This window comes from Octopus bimaculoides, chromosome 1, assembly GCF_046866305.1.
Source record: "Octopus bimaculoides isolate indiv1 chromosome 1, ASM4686630v1, whole genome shotgun sequence".
NCBI lineage: Eukaryota > Metazoa > Mollusca > Cephalopoda > Octopoda > Octopodidae > Octopus > Octopus bimaculoides.
The window spans coordinates 116831266-116856192 of record NC_142928.1 but is presented as its reverse complement, the minus strand read 5'-3'; the positions used below and the strand labels follow the sequence as shown (position 1 = coordinate 116856192).

The following is a 24927-nucleotide window of genomic DNA, read 5'->3' as shown; positions in this document are numbered from 1 at the left end:
TACAGCCCTTGCTTTTTTCTGCAGAATTGTCTGGTATTTATTCATCCACCACGATTTACCTACTGGTGATAGGTGTAAATGTGTGATAATAGAAGTCTTCTACAGCAGATATATGCTGTACAGGATTCTGATGAGCTGACATTCGATTGTATCGATGTAATGATACAATTTGTGTCTATCGTTGCAATATATTAGAAATATAGAATTACACTTGAGTTCGAATGTTGTCAAAAGCTTTCGGGTAGTCGATGAAACAATTGTAAATTTATGTGACAAAATAATTTGCTCACTATACTCTCCTATGTATGTATGTATGTATGTGTGTGTGTGTACGATTACAAATGTACTTATATATACGTGTACGCGCACGCACAATCATAAAGACGCTCCAACACATACGTGCGTGCGCACACTCACACAAAGAAATAGATATAGACAGACTGACAGACAGACAGATAGACAGACAGACTGACGGATAGATAGATAGATAGATAGATAGATAGATAGATAGATAGATAGATAGATACACAGATAGATAGATAGATAGATAGATAGATAGATAGATAGATAGATAGATAGATAGATATCTGCACGAAAGACAAACAGTTTAACGACGCTGTGACTTTTGAAAGGTGCTTTTATCCTCGTTGAGATGTGTGAAGTAGAGAGTTAAGCACTAGATAACCCATCAAAGTATTGTTTGTATGCAGATTATATATTCTTAGTTGATAAAGTTATTCAGCAGTTACTAAACACCGGAAAGACACATTAGGACCAAAATGGACTATGAAAATGAACAGTATAATAAGAAGAAATATCGATTTATTAATTAGGTATAAGGTCGCATATTTATAAGGTGTAAGTGTTAATTTGCGAACTTGTAACAATGACAGCATCTAAACAACCGTGAAATATCCATCACGGTTGGTTTGAGAAAATCAAAACAGGTGAAAATACAAGGGCAGTTGTTGGGGATTTAAAGCTGTAAATAATTTATCTATGCAACCTCTTTCACATGCCTGCTGGGATGGAGTACCAGATGACCCACAAGAATAGAGCACTATATGACATATGTGGCCTTAGCGAACAACAAAGGAGACTTCCAGCCACCTACTTGACACACCTTTAATTCTCATGTTTATTACTCATTCTGTATCAGTGATTCTGATCAAGTGTAAAAGTTTTGTTGTTATTTTTGCTTTTTAGCCCTTAGTTAGTCCTGATCGAGTAGAACTATGCTTAAAAGTGACATTGCCGTTTTTCCTCCGACTTAAAATATATAAGATTACCATATGTAATTTACCATTTATAAGACAATGCCATGAAATTTAAGAGAGACTTGTTTTGAAAATCAACCCGTATCATCTTTTATCTTTTATCATTTAATTCTTTCGGTCATTAGACTGCGCCCATGATGAGCCACGCGGCTTGAATAATTTTTAGTCGAATGAATCAACTCAGTACTTTAAGCCTGATACTTATTCTATCGGCACTTTTGGCCGAGCCGCTGAGTTACGGGGACGTAAACACGCCAACACCGGATGTCAAATAATGGGGAGGACAAACACAGACACAAAGAAAAACATACAAGGTCACACAAACACAGGCACACACGTACACATATATGTATATATTATATATATGATATATATAATTATGAGATGTATATAAAAAGGATATCCTTTAATACAGCGCAATTAATTAGCGCTTTTCAGGAGCAATAAGGAAAAGTTATAGATTTTTAGGAATTAAAAAAAAATTCTTAAATTTTAATATTATCTTAAAATGTCTTTATGCTTCGAAATTATTTATTTTGATAAAGGGACTTGACCTTGAAATTTGTTCAACATTGGTTGTCAAGCGATGGTAGGGGGCAAACACAGACACACAAACATATGCATATTTATATATATATATATATATAAATACATACACGATGAGCCTCCGTCAACCAAATCCACTGACAAGGCTTTGGTCGGCCCAAAGCTATAGTAGAAGACACCTGCCCAAGGTGCCACGCAGTGGGACTGAACCCGGAATCATAAGATTAGTAAACAAGCTACTTACCACACAACCACTCCTGCGCCTATGCGTGTGTGTGCATATATATATATATATATATATATATATATATATATATACCCACCCTCTCTCCTCTCCCCTCCCATACCCATCTTCCCCCTCTCTTACATTCACCTTCCCCTTCTCCCTCCTCGTCAACACCCTCTCATAAGCTCATCCCACCACACCCCAACACACTCCTACTCTAACTTCCCACTCCACCCCATCCAATTCCTTACACCCACCACCCACCCCTACCCACAGACCCCTACCTCTACCCCACCCTAAGCCTAACCCACACTCCACCCATGCCTTCCCCACCTCCCAACACCCTCACATCACACCACACCAATACCCTCGCATCACACCACGCACACACTACAACTGACCAACTACTAACTCCCTTTCTCCCTTCCCCATTTTCACACTACATACGTCAAGATCACCAGCATTCTACCTCCTACACACAGCCCCTCGTTCCCGATCACCGTTTGTTATCTCCCCCTTTCTTAGCTCTCCTGAAATAAGAATTTCTAACTTCCGGTCAGTCATTGTTATGATCGGCCATTATTATGATTGACCGTTGACTGAACACTATTCAATTTTTTTTCTCCGTGTTTTTCTCCTTGTCTCCGTATTCTTTCTGTTGAAGAGCGTAGCTCGAAACGTCAAAGACTTTCCGTATTCCCGAGCGTCATACTAATATATACTTTTGTTATTTACACCACCTGTCCTCGTCTGTTGTTATTATTTGTATATTCTCCCATATATATATATATATATATATATATATATATATATATATATATATATATATATATATATATATATATATATATATATATATATATATATATATATATATATATATATATATATATATATATATATATATATATATATATATATATATATATATATATATATATATATATATATATATACACGCACACAATTGCAGCGTGGAAGATGTTTGTAAGCCACTTAAGGACATAGTCAAATCGTTAGATTCACTTCAACATTTTAATTTAATTTGTGTCAAAATATTTTCGTCGCAGCACGAAGTTTCGTCGGTGAACAGGCAGAGTTTTTGTCTAATTTCACTCACAAAACATGTCAACTCGATGCTATAGTAGAAGATACTTAGCTAAGGAACTGTGAAATGGATTCGAACCTGGAATCACATAATTTAGCGAACTTCTTAAACACTTATGTATGTGTGTGTGTGTGTGTGTGTGTTACAATAATCGACTGTACAGATTTTTGGAAAAAATTGTTTCGAATAAAATAGATCAGATTTATAGGTAAGTTGTTTTGCAGTATTTAATTTCGTTTTTTAACTTTTATCTTCTAACCTGAAATATCTCCAGTCACCGTCTGGAAGAGTTTAGTCGAACAAATTGACACCAGTACTTACTTTTTTTTTAAAGCCTGATACTTATTCTATCGGTTTATTTTGCTAAACAGTTAAGTTACGCAGCCGTAAATACACCAATACCGGTTGTCAAGCAGTGATGGGGCACAAACACAGACACAAAGTTACACATAGATACTAGTATAGCCTCAGACCGACCAAACCCTTGTGAGTGGATTTGGTCAGCCCGAATTTATGACAGAAGACAAAAATTCCTTTGTTCATTAGGCTCGACCAAGGCTGACATAGAAGCAAAACAGCAACAAAAATTAGTTTCCGTCGGTATTACAAATCAGGTGTTTATAGTTTACTGAATGAACCCAGTTATTCGGAGCAAAGGTTTCTGTTAAGGATGATACCCTTGAAAATTTTCTGACCCTATGTCAAAGTGGTATTCATTATCACATTTAAGGGATCTAAAATATCATCAAAGAGAACAGATGATTGATATGCCAGTAAGGAAATTACTAAATAGCTTTCAGCTGTCTCTTCGCCATTTCTATTTGTAGTCAGTGCATCAACCAAAATGTGTTGGGCTCAGTTTTTCTCTTTATCTATCTTTTACTCTACTTTTATCTATGCAGTCTACATCTAGATTTGCTGTCTATCTCTGCTTCTTCTTCCTCCTCTCACTTACTCACTCACTCACTCTCTTTCATTGTCTCTCTATATATATGCGCGCGCGCACATGTGTGCGTGTTAATTCTTAAAGAAGGATATTGTGGCCGTGACTTCGAAGTTTCGGCCAGTTAAGCCATCGTGGGACTGCAGTCTGACAATGGTTTAACTAGCAGAACAGATGTTACTGTCAACAATATTCTTGATTAAGAATAAACTTGTATTTTACAAACGTATAGCGTAAATCCACTGATTAATGTAAAATTGTTTTTATTATAACTAAACATAAAAACAAAGACGCATTCATATATATATATATATATATATATATATATATATATATATATATATATATATATAAGGGGCATTACTACAGAATAATGCCACCCACTGGACTATGCATATATACACACATACATACATGCATGCATACATACATACATACATACACGCAAATGTCGAACGATGAAAATGACTGCTCAACACCGTAGTGGTGGATAGAATTTCTTTATTTATGAATTAAGGCTACCATTGGTTTCATGTTACGAAAAATAGAAAAGTATCTTAACAATTTTTGAAACCGATCACATGGAGGAATGGTGTTCGTCTCTATTTTGGATAAACACAAAGTCTTGTTGAATTCTCAGAGATTCTCAAAGAAAACAATAAATCGAGGGGCACTACTCATGGATGACATTTTTTGAGTGATTATCTCCTTTGGGTTTGACTTTTGGGAAAGCAGTTGTGTCGAATGGTTTGCATTATCTTATATTATATTCTGGGTGTAGATGATGTTTGTATGCTTGTGTACTAAAGTAGTTCGTCATGGGAGCACATTTCGTCTGCGTGTAGAGTTCGTGTGTTATGTGTATCCAAATTTCATGAACCTTAGCACAGGAAAAGGGGCTGTGCTTGTGGGATTAGTGGTGTAGGTGGTGGTTCGTCTTTGAAGTGTTTCAGTGTGAGAAATTGCTTGTGTATGCAGAAAAAGATTTCTTTCCTAATATTTAGCCTGTTTTCTGTTTACTGTATGATGCTTAGTTTTCAGTAATACAGAGTTCACATCTAATATTTCTTCCTCTGTATGTTTTAGTTTTAGTAATGATGTTCCATTTTATCTGGGGTTTACTTATTCTCCTTTCTTTCAATGTCCACATAATATTGGACAGTAATGTTGCGTGTTTTTTTTTTTTTTATCACTGAATGACGCCAGGTTTTGCATGTACCTTTTCTTGAACGAGTTGCCCGTCGTTCCAATATAGGTCTTTGATCCTCCGTTGAGCTCTGTGATCTTGGCCTTGTATACAAGTTCTTTTTCGAGACAGTTATTGTTAGAGGAAAACGGTTTGGAAATCTGAAGTTGCATCGTCTTTCGGGGGTGTCTCTACTATATTTACTTTTATTCGCGATTGAGTATAATAGACCTATATTGGAGAGGCAACTATAGCTAACTTTAACAGTGTTTCTGTTGAAAGGTTTGTGGTATTTTTGTGAATGTGGGGTGGGGAAGGATTAATTCTAATAATTTCCTAGCTATGTAAGTGGTAACATTCATGCTATAAAGTTGGTTAAACTATAATATTTTCCGCTGTCTTGGTCTATTTGTATTTGGTTCAATGTTGTTTATGGTATTCTTGAAGTTGGAACTTTCTATATTATGGGGCGTCTTTTACAAACGTGTCTCTATCGGCGGATAAATTGGAAACACACCTGCTAATGTTGTTACCTAGTTGTTTAATGACTGCTGTAGGTGGTTGGAGCCTATGTCTATACACGAGGCTTCCTCATTTAGTTTCTAGTAGGGTTTTAATTTGCTTGTGCTAAGGTTCATGTTAATATCTAAGATGTTGATTTCTTTAAAGTTGGTACTAATTGTAGGTCTTAGATATAATTGGCTAAATATTTTGCATAATTTTTTCTTAATTCTATCCATATAATATCTGTTTTTATTGTGTACCACTCCCACGCCATCGTTCTATGTTAGCTTCTTTTATAAAAACTTCTTATATTAACCTATGCTAGCTTCTTTTATTTCTTTTCTAAGGATATCTAAAATATAGAGGCCTATCTCGGCACCGTCATAGCTCCCTATTTCCACGTCAAATAACTGGTCCCCATTCTTTTTTTTACCCAATAGGAATTATTATCATGAAAAAGCAATGACATACTCGCGTTCATAAAGTCACACACACACACACACAAACACACACACACACACACACACACACACACTCAGACACATACACACGCACATACACACACACAGACACACAGACACACACACAGACACACACACACACATATATATATATATATATAAAGGTGTCAAAATACTATAAGTAGCTCAGAGTGCCATCTATTGAACTGGTGGGTGCAGTTAATGACACTCTAATCAATTCAGCAAGGTGTTGAACTGCCTTGTAATTATTGTGTTTCTCATCTAGAGCAGAACCCCAGTTGTTTAGCGCCAGCTTCATGATCATTAAATTGACGGGAAATAAGTCTGACTCTGAAAAAGGACAACGATCTATCGCATGCAACATTTCTAGATGTAGTATCGTTATAAGAATTTTATAAACTTTCGAGACAACGTGAAATAATTCGTTTTGGATTATTGGATCTCCAAGTACATCTCATAAAGCTATAAATGATAGCATGTAAGTTCGAAGTTGGCGAACCTTCTTGGATAGAAAAGGTTGAACACAGACTTCGACTTTTTCTCTCAAGAAGGACTTTCCAACCCGATACTCATACGCTGTTATTTATGTCAGTGATTTCCGACATGGGGCATACGCCCCACCCGTGGGGCTTGAGAAAATTTTAGTTATGTCGTAGTCGCCAAGCACGGGGTTCTCATTAAAATCATTCACTTTTCTTTCTTTAGTCAATAATGTACTTTTTTTATTCAGTACTTAAAGGAGTTACCGGTAGATTCTTTGGTATAAAATAACTGTGATAAAATAAAGTTGTTTTGTTCCAATCACTGGTGAGGCTGGGAAGTTATAGTAGGACCGGGGAGAAAATAGGTTGGGAAACAGTGGTTTTGGATGAAGTGAGAACTATGTAAAATTATGTTTGAAGTCCCAGAACTTAGCGAAGCGCCTTCAACGGATTAGGGCACAAATCCTTTTAGCTGGTACTATACGTTACTTTATCCGCTCAGCCATTCAGTTCTGCTAAGCGTAAGAAATTTTAATTGAGGGTTTCTAAAGGATCTGCTCTATTTACTTTGTATTTATCGTTATTTTCTGCGGGTGAAAGAAATAGGAGATGGATAGGAGTGGAAGAGTTGTAGGAAGAGTAGCTTGGGCTTAGTGAAGGGTATGAGTAGAGTCGATGAAACTATCACCAAGATTGTACTTAAAAGGTTAAGGAACGGGAGAGAGGATGAGTGTTGAAAAGAAGTTTATCGCGAAAGGAGACAGGCATGGGAATTAACTTCAACAACATTCATTGTTCAAAACAATGCATGAAGTCATCGTGTAAGAAAACTTTTTTATGTTCATCCATTGCTCTTTGCACGCGAGAAGAATAGTTTCAAAGTATCTTTCGTTTAAGATATGATCGCATAATTTTACAACTACATCATACAAGAAATACATAGACAGATACAGACAGAGTGACATGCACACTTGTATATGTGCATGTGTTAGTATCTGTGTATATACGTGTGCGCGCCTATGTGCATATATATGTATATACACACACGCACACATATATATTGAACAATTCCGCAGTAAAAACAATACCTCGTTCTTACAGTTCACTTCGGGATAGAGAATCTATAGCCCGTCAGTTTCTTCCATATTACTCAATAAGATCCTGATTTTGACTAGAAAGCTTTTGCATATTGCAACTGATGAATTTAATATCATTAATTTGCCTAGGAGGACTCTTATTGCGTTCCAGAGTGACCCTTGGTATAAGGAGTCTAGGATCAATGAGTTTGATGTGGTCATGAGCTCCTCCGACTCCGCCCAGATAACCAACAAGCACTCAAGCAAACTGAGTCCACAACTTTTTCCATTTGCCAAAAGGTTTGCTAGGCGCCAGAAGGCCTCAAGAGACACTTTCGTGTCCATAGAACATGATTAACGCTTTATTTTACTGAAGCTTCATATGTCGTTCACGACAAGAGACTCGATCATATATATAACAACCTGACCGACTTTAGAATTTTTAGTCGATTGTATTTACCTTTTTGATAGGCCGTTCTATATATTTGTATTTTTATTGGCATCTATATTTTTACCTTCTGTGTTTTTTTTTGTATATATATATATATATATATATATATATATATATATATATATATATATGTATATATATATATATATATATATATATATATATATATATATATATATATATATATATATATATATATATATATATATATATATATATATATATATACTTTATATGTATAAGAACCATGGTAATATTTATATATGATTTATATATGTTTGGAAGTATAGTGTTATGTATAAAGTCGTTGACTCGAATTTGATGTTTATTCTATGATCAATGTTTCTTTATCTCTGTCTCAGTTACATAGTTTCGATACAATTTTACACATATATCAAAAAGACACATCATTTTGGGTATGCATTTGCACACAGAGTGAAATGAAAGGGGGATCTAACGAAAGACTTTCTTAAATAATCTCCTGAGTAGATGCATGTTACACCTTGGATATATGATAATGATTACACAAAGTTTCACCAATGTGATACAGGTATAAAAACGTGTCGAAACAATTGTAGTGGTTTTTAAATGAAGAACTTCGTTCATTCCATTTTCTATCAGTTATCTATTTATATAAACTTTACGGATACTATAGAATTCTTCATGCATAAAAGAGGGCATATCCAGTAACAAGACAATAACAGCAAGTAGTCAATAACCGTGGGAGAGCTTTCCATAGCATTCTACTAGTTTTTATAGGAATCCTATTTATCTAATGGGTGCGCGCGTAGGTGGGTGTGCGCGTGTGCGTGCGTGCGTGCGTGCGCCTGTGTATGTGTGTCTTTGTGTCTGTGTTTGTCTCCCAACACCGGTTGACAACCGATGCTGGTGCGTTTACTTCCTCGTAACATGGCGGTTCAGTAAAAGAGACCGATAAAATAAGTACCATGCTTAAAATATATGTACAGGAGTCGATTCGTTCGAATAAAATTCTTGAAAGCAGTAATGTAGCATGGCCACAATCTACTGACTGAAACAAGTAAAAGATAAAAGATGTTTGATACAAAGGGATTATATGAGGCCGTAGATAAACTGGCTTATAATTTATGCATGAGGTCCTGACAACCCTCCACTCTCCAAGACAAAACACCCCTCGGACAAAAACTCCTAGGACAAAACCCCTAAGATAAAGTGCGAAATAGGACAAAAATCCCTTGAATAGTTTGACCCTTGAATATTCAAAGTGGATCATACACGGAAGCAGGTCTGTATTTTTCTTTATCCCTACCTGCCTGCATTCTTTCCTTAGCAGTTGGTGGCATTATTGGCCTTCCGTTGCACAATTAGATCTTTAAAGAAGATATGTGGTGCAAGAAAGACGACTGCGCTGGTACGATCATGTGATGCGTATGGACGAGGACAGCTGTGTAATGAAGTGTCGATCTCTAACTGTGGTTGGAACCTGTGGTAGAGGTAGACCCAAGAAGACATGGGGCGAGGCGGTGAAGCATAATCTTCTAGCTTTGAGCCTCACAAAGCAATAACTAGCGACCGAGACCTTTGTTGATATGCTGTGCTTGAGAAGACTCGTCATGCCAAGAGAAATCGTAGTTGTGACTGATGCTGGTGTCATGTAACTGGCACCCGTGCCAGTAACGCGTAGAGAATGCATTTCGAGAGTTGGGCCTCACGGAGGCAAGTTCCTTTGGCATCATGTCGTGCTTGAGAAGACGACCCATCAAGGCGAGCAAAATTGCAGTCGTGGCAGATACCAGTGTCACGCAAATGGCACCCGTGTCGGTGGCACCCATTATACTCTCGGAGTAGATGGCGTTCGGAAGGGCATTCAGCCGTAGAAACCATGCTGAATTAGACTGGAGTCTGGTGCAATCTTCCGTTCAACCCATGCCAGCATGGACAACGGACTTTAAGTGATGATGATGATGACGACGACGACGACGACGATGATGGTGATGATGATGACGATGATATGTTTACATGGGGAATTACGGTACCCAGGTAGATAAAACAAATCTTGTGGAGTGAACCAACACAAAGAAATATAATATTTTTCATGACTACTTCGGAAATAAATTACTTACATTATACTTCTTCTAATTTTAATGGTATTAAATGGTGTTAAAGGTCAAAAACATAAAAATTATAAATGAGGTTTTCTTTTTGTGTTCTGATTCGCACTTTATCTCAGGGGATTCTCTCCTGGGGTGTTTTGTCCTACACTCTTTATGCATGAAGCCAGCAATTTTGAGAAGAGAGTGTTAGTTGATGTCATCAGCCCCATACTTGTTACGTATCTATTTTATCGAGGCTGCAGGTATGAAAAGTTAAGTTGACATCGGATGTATTGGAAATCGGAACGTAAAAAGCCAGAACAAATTGTCCTTGCTGAGACACTTTATTTGACACAACGGTTCTGCCACCTCACCACCTAAACGAAATAGAAAGAGATTCTACTTACCATATTAAACAGAGTCAAAGTATATGTGGTAATGTAATCTTCGCCGTGTTTTTTGTACATCACTTTATCGACAACAACAAGTGTTTCCACTGTACGATCTGCCAAAGGTGGTAATGGCTGCTTCCAAGTTGTCTGCGCGTCCCTTTTTCGGCGTGACCGGAAATTCATCCTACTACTGAAATCAGAGTTAAAGACTGGTAGCGATGTTTTCGACTGTGCAGACGAGGTCTTACCTAAAGGAAAGTAATTATAAACAATAATTGCAATATTAATACCAATAATTTGCATATATATTTATATAACAACGACAACGATAATGGATTCAAATTTCGGCACAAGACCAGCAATTTTAGTTGCGAGGGTAAGTGATTACATCGACCTCAGTGCCCAGTTGGTACTTATTTTATGGAACCCGAAAGGATGAAAGGTAAATTCGGCCTCGGTGGAATTTGAACTCAGAATGTAAAGATGGACCAGAAAAATTCAGCTAAATAGTTTGTTCGGCGCGCTAATCATTTTACCAGCTCGTCACCTTTATACTACTACTACTACTACTACTACTACTACTACTACTACTAATAATAATAATAATAATAATAATAATAATAATAATAATAATAATAATAATAATAATAATAATAATAATCCACTGGGAGCTATGTAGAAAGCTAGTATTTGAACATACTGATAAACGGTATGAACATGAACCCAGTAAAGTACTAGAAAGTAAGAAATACAAGATATGGGTCTTCAACATTCAGACTGACAGAGTAATAGAAGTTAAAAGGCCTGGTTTGATAATAGTAGATAAAGAGAATAGAAAGTGCCAGATAACTGACTCTACAGTCCCAAACGATGAAAACCCTACTTTGAAAGGTATAGCAAAGTACCAGGACCTAGCTACTGAATTATAGAGACTATGGAAAGTGCGGGTAAAATGTATCCCAGCAGTTATAGGTGCATTGGGAAATATCCCTAAAGATCTGAACAGATGGATAGAGGAAATAGGCATAAAACCCAGGTTAGTACAGCTGCAGAAACAGTCTTATTTGGGACAGCTAGGATACTTAGGAGGGTTCTTGGCATCTAAGGTTACCTGTTGTAGCCCGATGTTAGAATTCTTTTCTTTCCCAACAGTCTAATCTGTTGAAGGTATATGAAAATAATAATAATATTGATGATGATGATGATGACAATTTCTTTTATTGGTCACAAAGTCCCGAGACCTAGAGGACAATATCAAAGGACGAGATACAGCACACAAAAATAGGTGGGGTTTAATCTGTCAGAGGGAGACAGCAATATTAAAGAATTTAACAAAGGATATATAAATAAAAGGTAGAGAAATATTTAATTAATAGAATCTTCAAGAGCGGGGTAGTCCACTTGGGGTAATTCTGATAAAACCCTATACAAAAGGCCCGGATTACTCTGCCACCCCCAAGGCATGGGAAGTACCCTCTTCCAGTTTCTTTCCACCTACTTTGAAAAAGCATACTAAGAGTAGATCCATTCAATCTCACCAGTCTTTCCACTCTCATTCACCTTCTGATAAATACACTAGCAAGCAACACATTCCTATCTACCCTCACCTTCCTCCTTAAACTATATTTGAAGAAACTGATGAGAGCTTGACCAGACAGGAAAGTGCCTGTCTTCAAACTTTTCAAACAAGTGCACCACACAGCATCTTTTGCCACTAAGAAGAGAAAGATCTGTCTTTCATCTCTGCTAAAGGAAGGTGGCACGTCGATTTTCAATATACGCTCGGCGGACAGCTGGATTCGTCTTACACAAAGCAACAACTGCTCAGCACAAGCCCACGAAACTCTAATGCATGGACACGAAACGACTCCATACAGGACGGTTTCGTGCCCCTCCATACATCTCGAGCAGGTTCGACTGTTGACAGTTCCATGCTAGAAGAGCTTGTCTCAAACAGGCAATACCCCACTGTAGCATTGCTATGCCAAAGACTTTTGGAAATTGTCCATGATCTTCGACACGAGAGTCCTCCAGAAGAGACCACTCAGACTGTTCTCGTCGATGCCCAGAGTCAATCCTATGCCATTGTCGCTCATACACTCAAACAGCCCCCTATAGAAATCTCGGACGGGTTTTTGCAGCTTGTACTAGAGCATAACAAGCTGGACCTAATGGTGGTAGACAAGGTGTACGACAAGTGCTATATAATAGATGTTGCGAGTCCCTTCGACCCACGAAGAGACGAGAAGGAAAGCGAAAAACTAGACATATATAATTCTCTTATGTATGAAATGAAGGCGGAGATAGTGTCAGTTAATTTTGGATCCTTGGGGCAAGTATCAGAAGGCATCAAGAGGAATATAAAAGAAAACGAATTAGAGTGCTCAGTAGAGCTGTTACAATAGGTTTGCCTCTTTGGCACAGCCAAAATAATCAGGAAAGTATTAGATACTTGAAAAGAATAGATGATGATGATGAGGAGGAGGAGGAGGAGGAGGAGGAGGGGGAGGAGGAGGAAGAGGAGGAGGAGGAGGAGGAGGATGGTGAGGATGTGCTAAAATATGTAAAATGATAATTTAAACGATTATCCGCATAGTTATTCTTTCTTTATTCTTATTTATCTATAAATTTTTAAGAATTTGGGAAAAGGCATAGTTGCTTGTATCGACCTTGTTTCTTTATTTTATTAGCTCCAGAAGATTGAAGGCGAAGTTGATCTATTAGTTGAGAATTTATACAACTTCAGAGGTTGGGAACAAGTTAAATGTTTATAACCTTTCGAATTACCATCATACAGTAAGCCATTCAAGGTACGACCACCCCTCTATACCGGAAAACATTATCCCGTATATCCCTTTTTAAGACGGTAGAGTTCAATTTGAGGAATATTTGGCAGGTGTTTCTACAAGTGAGACCAAACGCGTAGATACTCCCACGCTGGCTGTTGTTTTGTAGCTGTTGTTAGTCCATAGTTGCGGTGACTTTCATAAAGAGCAGGCTTACTTTCGAACGTGGGCTGATTTACTTTACCAAGTTTTATTTACAACCAAAACACGTGAATAACATATTTAAACTGAACTCCTCTCTGCTCTAACCTTCTCACTTTCCCTCTTACTCATTTCTGTTGTCACTGTATACATGCATGTGTGTGTGTGCGTATGTGTGTATGTATACACACATGCATACACATATGTTATGCATGTGTGTGTTTTTACATATATATATATATGTATGTATGTATATATATATATATATATATATATATATATATATATATATATATATATATATATATATATATATGTATGTATGTATGTATATATATATATATATATATATATATATATATATATATATATATATATATATATAAACAAATAGTAAATGAGTATATGCATATATACGTACAGGTATGTGCATACCGACATCCACCTGTATGTATAGGTGCATATCTGGATACAGGACATTGCAAACAAAACGTAGACAAGAAAACACACAAGCCACATAGAGAACATTTTCCTTCATCAGCTACCCCCGTTTTAACACCGGCGTTTCGAAGAGCTGGGTAGGACGCATCGTTAAAACGGCTCTTCCCATGGACCGCAAATTAAATTTGTATACACAAATTAAACCTTGCCATGGAGGAATGTAGCGTCGGACAAAAAACAAGACAGGGAAACAAACGGAAAAGGCTATACGGCCAGACGGGAAAAATTATGTGTGTATGAACGCTGTGAGGCACGAACTTGAAAGTGGGGACGAAGTAAGTTCGCGTGTTTGCTCGGCGATAGCCAAGGAAGAAAAGGATTATTGACCGGAAGCATGTGACCATGTCGGTGTAAGGGGAAGAGAGAGAGTGGTAGAGGGAGAAACAAAGGGAGGAAGTAGAAGAATAGGTGAGCAACGAGTACACACACACATATATATATATATATATATATATATATATATATATATATATGTATATATATATTATGTATATATATATATATATATATATATATATATATATATATATATATATATATATATTACAGTAGTCCCTCGGTATTCGCGGGGTTTAACGTAAAAATGCCTATAAATGTCAAAATATAACGTAAATCGACAAATACCGTATATTGTTATTAATAATTTAGCCTTAAAAAGTGTGAAAATATATATATATTACCACGAAAAAAGCCATTAAAAATCACGGACGATATTTACGATTCCGCGAATAAGCAGTGATTTCCGCGAACAATTATTAGTTCAGCGAATAACCGAAACCGCGAATAAGCGGGGGACACTGTATATATATCTGGGGGAGGAAGGTGCTGTTTAACCCCAGGTCAGGTCTGATCGAATTTAGCCTATGATGAAAGGCATGCCAGTTATTTAGCTTGTCAGCAACAATCCACTCTACATGACTTTTTATTCAGCAGACCTTACATGACCCTTTCCTACAACCCTCTAGCCCTACTATCAACTGTATTTACTTCTTAACCTGTGTTGTTGCGGATGTTTTTTTCATAGATTTCCTTTTATCACTTTGCCTTGTCTCTTCCCTCGCCTCCGACCAGCCGCTTTTGTGTTGGATATTTTTTTTACTTTCTTCCTTACAGTTTTGTTTGTTTATTCGGAAAGAACGTCTGTTTCTTACATTCCTTTATTCACTCAGTGTGACGTTTGTCGGCAGTCTTAGTTGATAGATTCTTTTTGTATTCAGAAGGACCGTTTTGTTTGCGAGGAGATAAAAACGACATCAAGTGCCCACCCCATCAAAATAACCTCCATTGACATCTAGAAATTATTGTAATAAAGACAGAAATTGAAGGCCAAACTTCAACTTACTTCCTCACCTAATAAACTAAACAGAGTGTAAATGAGGTCACACATTCTGAAGTGAGGGAGAGAGAGAGAGAGAGAGAGAGAGAGAGAGAGAGAGAGAGAGAGAGAGAGAGAGAGAGAGAGAGAGAGAGAGAGACAGACAGACAGACAGACAGACAGAGACAGAGAGAGAGGGAAGGAAAGAGAAAGAAAGAAAGATGTTCATAAAATCTCCGTTCTTTCACCTGACGAAAAGCAGTGAGTCCTGCAATAAACACCCCTGTCATATATATATATATATATATAATCTTTATCTAAATGTTTAAGGCTTGGCATATTGGTTTTAAAGATTCTAATTTTCACAACACCGACTCTCAAACGAATGGTGAAAGTTTAACAATAAGAAATAATCGATTACTACATAAGATAGCATTGCAGCAAATTAACCATTTGATTGTGAAAATACACATAACTTGATTCTTAACTTGAAACTATATATAGCTTCAATGGGTCAGACAAAACGAACACGATTATTATCTGGGCCAGTGTTCACCCGACTACAGTTTGTAGTTTTAACCCAAAAATTACTTTACAGCAAAACTACATATGTTTTATATAGAGAATTAATATATTTCATGTGTTATCTTATGTACTAGTCTTACTGGGGTTACACTTACTGTCAAACTGACATATGCAGCTTAAGTGAGAGAATATTATCAAAGTCTTAATCTTAGCATCATCATTAGTAACCTCCGTATTATCATCATTATCACACTCTGAACTAGTATTAACATCATTTTCGTCAGCATAAGCAGCAGCAACAGCAGCAGCAGCAACAGCAGCAGCGCCAAGCAGTGTTCGTAAGTAAAATGTTTGAGGCGATTGAGAAAATATTTAATTGCTTGTGTAGAAAAATATTTTGGGAATACCTACTTTCAAAGCAGTTTGAGCAAGATTTACAATTTCTTTTTGTTTAATGTCAAATTCTTTTCGGATCTTTTTGGTTTGACTGGCAAATCAGAAAGATCCTTCTTTTCATCCAATTGTTCTCATTGCAAGGAAGCAGCAAAAGTAAAATCGACAGAAAGAATACAGTCGGACTATTTTTGGAATGCACAGTTTCCACTACTGCATTATTTAATAATAAAAATATATGAATATATGTGAAATACTGGCAATATTTTTAAAATCTTACCCAGATTTCATGACCGACTTCGACTTTTGCAGCGTTAAACGGATGAATGATATCTTCCCATAGATAAGATGCTTCATTATTCCAGATAGTTTCCGTTGCTATTTCTGATGGCTCATTCATGTGATGTGTTATGTAGAATAAATTAATTTTTTCAAGGAGAAGACACATCTGAAATGTATTGAAGCTTCCGAACCAGCCGGTTGTAGTCTAATATTGTACTGTCTTGTTATTTCACAGTTATGTGGTCTATTCTAGCATAGCTATAAATAGTTTCCGTCAGTGGTATCAATGCTGCTGTACTGTTCCTCTACTACTATACGTGTCCTGGTTGTAATAATTTCTATCCCTAACTTACTAAAACGGGAAAATAGATTCAATATGAATAAATGAATCTTGTTAATACATGGATTCAGTAGACTGTTTTGATCTATTTTATATGAAGATTAAATATTTTCTCATTTTCAACGATTCAAGAGGTTTTGATGCACACAAGTACACACACACATACACACACACACACACACACACACACACACACACACACACATATATATATATATATATATATATATATATATATATATATATATATATATATATATATATATATATATACATACATACATATATATACATACATATATCCACATACACACATACATACATCCATATATATATAAATAACAAGGATGTCCAGGTATCAATACATTACGGCCGTTTCGAGCGGCTCCGTTTAATCGGTCACTGAAAACATTTCATCAATTTGAAAGAAACCATTTGTAACAAATTTATATCAATACTAGAAACCAAAACAATTACATTGTTTCTTTATGTTATATTTGTGACAGAATGAGTTTAGAAAATTATGCATATCTTATTAATCCTGTTATAATCTAGAGAGTAGCAGAGGAAACTAGAAGCGGTCAAGATATAGGGGTGGTGAGATAGTAATTTATAGTTTGAAGATTTTATGCAGCATGTAATCTACAACCATTTAGAATTAAATCCATTGGGAGTTGTCAACTATGTTCTAGTTCTCACCACTCCAATATCTTGACCCAACTATTTTCCTCTGCTATTCTTTAAATTATAGTTAGCTTAATAAGATATGAACGGAAAAGTCCAAGGAATGAAAAGAAATCGCCAATAGCTCGTGTCTAGTTACATGTATTTTCTTTTTCTTTTACTTGTTTCAGTCATTTGACTACGGCTATACTGGAGCAGCATGTATATATATCATAATATATATATATATATATATATATATATATATATATATATATATATATATATATGCATGTGTGTATATATATATATATATATATATATATATATATATATATATATATATATATATATATATATATATATACATATATATGTACATATATATGTAAGGGACGACAATGCGAACTCATAAAAGGAGAAATGGTGACGAATGGAAAAACAGAGGACTCCTTTTATTTAAACGCGTCACACGGTCGAACACACAATTATATATCGATGGATGATATACATGATATGTTATGCGACGATAACATAGATGACCAGTAATGAAAGACCACAACCGTATTAGATGAATAACAGAGATATTTATTGTAGCGTTAAAGATGTATGTCTGTGTGAGAGTGTGAATGCGACATATAAGAACATAATCAAAGACAGGCCGTCATACAAAGAAAAGTGTGTATGTGAGTGATACATGTGTGTATGAGAAATATTACAGCAGAGAAAAAGAGAGTCAATAACACGTGAACAATTATACCAGATCTTTAGTACACTATAGGAAAAGTTCTGTATGTGAAAGTGAGTTGGCTGAGTGTGGCAGAGCTGATTACTAGTTGTGATGTCGTGGCATCGATGCCGGGCCGTGATTCTTGTTATACAGATGTTCGTCGCTGGCTGAGAATTTCTTGTCTGTTTAAGAACTCTTGTCTGTTTATTTACCGTGGTGAAGCTGAGTCACCTAACAGAATCGAAGAGAGAGATGTGCCGCGGAGGTTTGGTTTGGTGTACATAGTAAGTCGTGTTGACGCTGGTGGAGATTGATGCTCGGTAGTAGTAATCGTAGAATCGTGTTGGTCATGACGATGATGCTGGATAGTAGTCGTAGACTCTTGTTGCTGATGTGGCGACGGCGGAGGTCATCGTGGCTGGACGAAGCTGCTGAAGTGGTCGCTGGCTGTTGCTGCTGTCGTGTGGTACACGGAACAGTTCTCAAAGAGAAACTGGACCGAGACAAATTTGGCCGCCGAGTTAAAGCTATTTATAACAAACTATTGGCTCACCAGATGGTAGAAATATACTCTATCACGTGACCTTATTAGGGGCCGTGATTGGTCAGTTTGCGTTCTGGCGGGAAAGGTTCGAAGAAGTTGCCGATTCGAATAATAATCAGTCACGTGATGACAAGGAATGGGTTCTCTACTACGCTCGCATTTATTTATATTTAAATGAGAAGATTGTATGTAATGGCGATAGTAGTTTTGTATCTAGTGACGATAGGTAGTTTCACTATATATATATATATATATATATATATATATATATATATATATATATATATATATATATGAATGTATGTATGTATATATATATAGAGAGATAGATGGATATCCATAAATACACATACATATATACATGCATACAAACATTCATAGGTGTATACACGTTCATATATATATATATATATATATATATATATATATATATATATATATATATATATATATTTACATATATGTACAGTATGTGATGTACGGTGTATAGGTGTGGATTGGTGTTTGCTTCACTACATAAATAAGTTTTTTTTTCGGTGGCAGTCCTACCATTTAAAATATAAAACAAATCTAAACAATAGAGAACAAAAGACATTCCGAAGAATGTGTGATCTTCTTTCGTCATACATTATATCTCCTCGGCGATCATGAATTATCTCGAGTTGCTTAATTGAAATATTTTAGATGAAATGCGTAAAACACTTAAACACATGACAATACTGAACAGGAGATGGACAAAATAGTTCGGTATCTATCAGCACCACCATAGAAGGAGAATAGGATTCCAGTTATTTGTGATAAGTGCTCTATAAACGCAGAGTTATAAAGCTTATCACCCGGATGGTTTACTCGATGAACAAGAATACCACCAACAATAACAACAACTGCAAAACTGATAAAGAAACAATGAAAGTGAATTCAGATATCTGACTACGCCTAGCTTTTTCCTAAGAAAAGATTAAATTAGTTGATCTCCATTCATGTTGAAACTAATATAGTATGTTGACTCCCTTGACGCTTACGAAATAAAGAGATAGGGACTCGACAAATCAAGACTGTGAATCGTTTATGAATTTTAATGTAAGAAATGAATTTTCCTTACACTGTTAACACCAATGGAATTCGTATTGAGATCACAACACACTCCATCTAACCTCAGATATAAAATTTCCGTTAGCAGAAACAAGTTTAACCCATCATCTACACATTGTACTTTTTAGATAAATCCGCAAAATTTATGGCATGGTAGGGGTTACTTTGGTAGTGTTTTGTCCCGTAACTCTACAACATCGTTGACATGTCACCTGCTACTTTTCTGATGGCAAGTTAGCACATCATGTATGTTGGTGGAATAAATATTTGTATTAATTATTTAGCCTATTGAGATTTTTAATTCGTTCGTTCTACTACCATGTGTGTAATAATAATTGCAAACACACCACTTTTCACCTAAACATATACACATACATACATACATACATACATACATACATACATATATACATACATATAGCTGAAATCTTCACAAATATTTTCTCGTGAATTATTTGCTCCGTATACATACATACATATATATATATGTGTGTGTGTGTGTGTGTGTGTGTGTGTGTGTGTGTGTGTGTGTGTATATAAGGGTGCAAAATAGCACCTACAATTGCTAGAAATAAGAGCTAAAAAATATAACTCGAATAGCCACACAAAATCAGTAACCTCATGAGATGTTCAAAGACACTGCAAGCGGTAAGCAACAAAATTTTTCTCTAGCGAGATAAAACTCACTGAATGAAATAATTTGAAACGATACCTGATTGGTTAAATTTCGAAATCATATGATTGGGTCTTATCAAATTGTTTCATTCAGTGAGTTTTATCTTGCTGGAGGAAGATGGTGTGGCTTGCCGCTCGCAGTCCCTTTGAATATCTATGAGAGGTTAGTGATTTTGTGTGGCTATTCGAGTTACATTTTTAGCTCTTATTTCTAGCAATTGTAGGTACTATTTTGCACCCTTATTTATGTATTCTACCTTTTTTGTAGAGTATATATCTATAATCTTTTTTCTAAATTCTTTTTACTTGTTTCAGACATTAGACCGCAGCCATACCGGGACACCATCTTGAAGAATTTTTAGTCGAATGAATCGACCCCAGTCCTTTTTTCAAGCTTGGTACTTATTCTATCGATATTTTTGCCGAACAGCTAGGTTACAGGGACGTAAACACACCAGCACCAGTTGCCAAGCGGTGGTGGACACACACACATGTATATATGCCACACTTAGCGGGGGATATGCAACATATAATGGACAGATTTTCCACTGCATGTGTACATTTCGGACTCACAATTAGTCTTTAGAAAATCAAAGTAATGTTTACTCCTGTGCCAGCACAAACAAATTCTCAACCAAGCATTCGTATGTATGGAACAAGATTAGTAGAAGTCATTGATACCTTTGTTCACCTTAGAAGGACACTGTCAAGAGATGGAGGTCTTGATGCAGAGATATACTATCGAATAAGGAAGGGATTCGGAAAGCTCGAAAGGTGAGTATGAGCGGATGGAGGTATTTCCCAGCAGACAAAAATCAGCGTTTATAAAACGTGTGTATTGACGGCACTTCTTTGTTCGAGTGAGACGTGTACCACTTATAGGTGTTATATGAAAATGCAGGAGAGATTTCATCAAAAATGCTTCAGGTGCATCTTGGGAGTCAAGTGGGAATGTTTCATACCAGATACAGAAATTTTACGCATGGCACGTTGTAGCACAATTGAGCAACATGTTATCTTGGCTCAAATGAGATGGGCTGGACATATTATTAGAACGAAAGATAAGCGATTCCAAAGCGTCTTTTTTATGATGAGCTCAACTCTGGATAAGCGACCACGACATAAACCGAGGAAAAGGTATAAAGACTGTGTGAAACAAAATCTGAAGAAACTAGTCTTAAAACTCATCTGAGGCCTCATCAATGGAGGGATTGTGCTGTGTGATGGGGTGTGGTGTGTGTTGATGAGACGGCTATCATCTGTCAAGACGAAGCATTCATCATCATATGCACACATACATAATACATTCATACATAACCACCAAGTGTCGAAGTGCACCCCTTGATGAAGTCTGCAGACATGAGGTAAATACCATCATGAGATTGGGAAGGCAACTACTTGACAAGTATTCCTTATTCGACAACCCTGAACTCTTACCCAAAGAAATTGCAAGACTCTACCATAACGTAACATCAGAGGAGAGGATGAATGCATTCCAGCAGAAGACCATGCATGGATACGTTAACAGAAAGCTCCAGGGTGATAACAACATTGACAACCAGAACAGTCTATCGTGGACAAACAATCGGGTCATCAACTCTCACTTTGAAGAGTATGCCTTTGCTATTCAAGAACAAGAAATAGCAACCAAATTCCTAATAAACAAACGGGACAGAGAGGCGAGGAAAGCGCCACAATGTAATAATCGATACAGACTGTGGAATCAGTGTTGAAGATATCACCCACATCATTAGCAGCTGTCCAAAAATGTCATCACGGTATTACCTACCTATGAGACATGAAGTTGTGGCCAAGACACTGTACAATGAAATCCGCCGACAGGATAACCCCGGGGCTAAGGAGATGAAAACCCATAATGAGGTAGAGGCCATTACCACTCACAATATGAAAGAGTATTGGTGGAATGTCCCAATAAAAACCTCAATAAAGTGCAGACATAATAGACCGGATATAGTAATCTGGGACAGAGAAGAGAAACTGTGTACAGTAGTAGAAATCAGCTGTCCTGCGGATGTCAACATCACGCTAAAAATTAGAGAAAAAGAGAACAACTGCTGCCTCAACAAAAACCTGGAAAAATTTCTCTATGGACAAGAAATACAGAAATGAAACTCATTGATAACATACATACATACTTATATATATATATATATATATATATATATATATATATATATATATATATATATATATATATATTCACAATTTAGGTTATTTGAAATATGTTTGTCACATATTTCAACTGCTAAAGGCAAATACACTGTAGTTACCGTGGAGAAAAAAATCTCTCTTCTGCTAAAATGATGTGCAAACACCCCGTTTGTTCAGCGTCGCCATTTCTCTCGGGAATCTCAGACATCGATGTTTCGTGTTTATTGAATCTTGTCGATGAGATGTACCTAAGAAAGGTAACCTGAACGAACTGATAAAGATAATAGTTTTGTACATAATTCAGCCAAAACATTGACTGATTTGCGCTAGTAGATCGTCCGATCGAGAAAAATATCGGAGTAATTGTGCTAAGCAGTATTTACATAAACACTGAAATACTACTACTACTACTAACAACAACAACAACAACAACAACAACAACAACAACAACAACAACAACAACAACAACAACGACAACAACAACAACAACAACATCGCAAAATACCTTAGGAATGAGAACCCAGGTTCGAAAATTCCCCAAGACACCTGATGAAGGCTGGAGGGTGTATCAGCCGAAACGTTGTGTTAACAACAAGATGAGGACAAATATCCGTAAAATGTAAATAATATACGTTGTTGTATTTGGGGATGGTCATATTGCCAGTTTAGCCAATAAAAACACACGCACTGTATATTTGGTGTTAATCTGCTTCAGCTTTATATTACATTACATTAATCCTATTTCGGCCAGAGTTCTTTCGTCACACTTCTGTGACCTCATCAGTGGTCCTTTGCTTTCTTCTTTCTTATGTGTGTCCCACCTTGTTAACTATCAGAAAAAATGGCTGATAGTTAGGGACCACTGATGAGGTCACAGAAGTGTGACGAAAGAACTCTGGCCGAAATAGGATTAATGTAATATAATGTAATATAAAGCTGAAGCAAATTAACACCAAATATACAGTGCGTGTGTTTTTATTGGCTAAACTGGCAATATGACCATCCCCAAATACAACAACATATGTTTCAACACACGATTTCATATCAAAAATCTTGCAAAACAAATATATAAACGGAGTAAATAATATACATTTTATATAAATTATATAGAGGGTGCAGGCATGGCTGTGAAGTAACAGAAAAAAGAAAAACTCTCTTTGCAATCACGTGGTTTCGGGTTCAGTCCCACAGCGCGGGACCTTGAACGAGTGCCTTCTACCTTAGGCCCGGGCTGACGCATGCCATGTGTGTGAATTTGGCAGACGGAAACTGTGGAGGTTCGTTTTGTATGTGTGTGTGTGTGTGTGTGCGTGTGTGTGTGTGTACCTGTGTGTGTGTGTAACTGTCTGCTTGTACATTTGCATTTGTCTCCCTTTCCATCGTTTGAAAACCGGTTTTAGCTTGTTTACATTTCCGCAACATAGTGGATTGGCAAAAGATATCGATAGAATAAGTACCAGACTTAAAAAATAAGTACTGGGGCGATTTGTTTGACTAAACCTTTTAAAAAGGTGACCTAGCATGGCCCTAGTCCAATGATTAAAACAAGTAAAACATCAAAGGCATCGCTCAGAAATTTAAAACTTTCCATTTCATTGATTCCCTTGTTAAAATCCTTCCCGAACGAATATTCTCATTATGACTAACAAACATTTATTCCTAATCCTAAATAACACAGATAATTTCAATTTGGGAGGGTTATGCCACCAGTATAACCGTAGGGGTTGTATTTCACTTTAGTTTAATTAATTAAATGGATAAGTTAATTGGCTTCAAATTTTGACACAAGGCCAGCAATTTCGAGTGAAGGGTAAGTCGATAACATCCACCCCAGTGTTCAACTGGTTCTTATTTCATCGACCCCGAAAGGATGAAAGGCAAAGTCGACCGCGGCGGAATTTGAACTCAAAACCTGATGTCGGACGAAATGTCGGTAAACATTTCGCCCGGCGTGTTAACGATT

At 36.5% G+C, this 24927-nt stretch overlaps 1 protein-coding gene across 1 annotated transcript in view; it reads right to left on the bottom strand.

Annotated features, from left to right (window-relative positions):
* LOC106876867 (A disintegrin and metalloproteinase with thrombospondin motifs 16) overlaps window positions 1–24927 on the bottom strand; it is a 347122-nt gene that overhangs the window by 109962 nt on the left and 212233 nt on the right. Inside the window, exon 5 of the mRNA XM_014925608.3 lies at window positions 10761–10993. Within this exon, the coding sequence (XP_014781094.1) occupies window positions 10761–10993 (233 nt within the window). The remainder of the gene's footprint in view (window positions 1–10760; window positions 10994–24927) is intronic.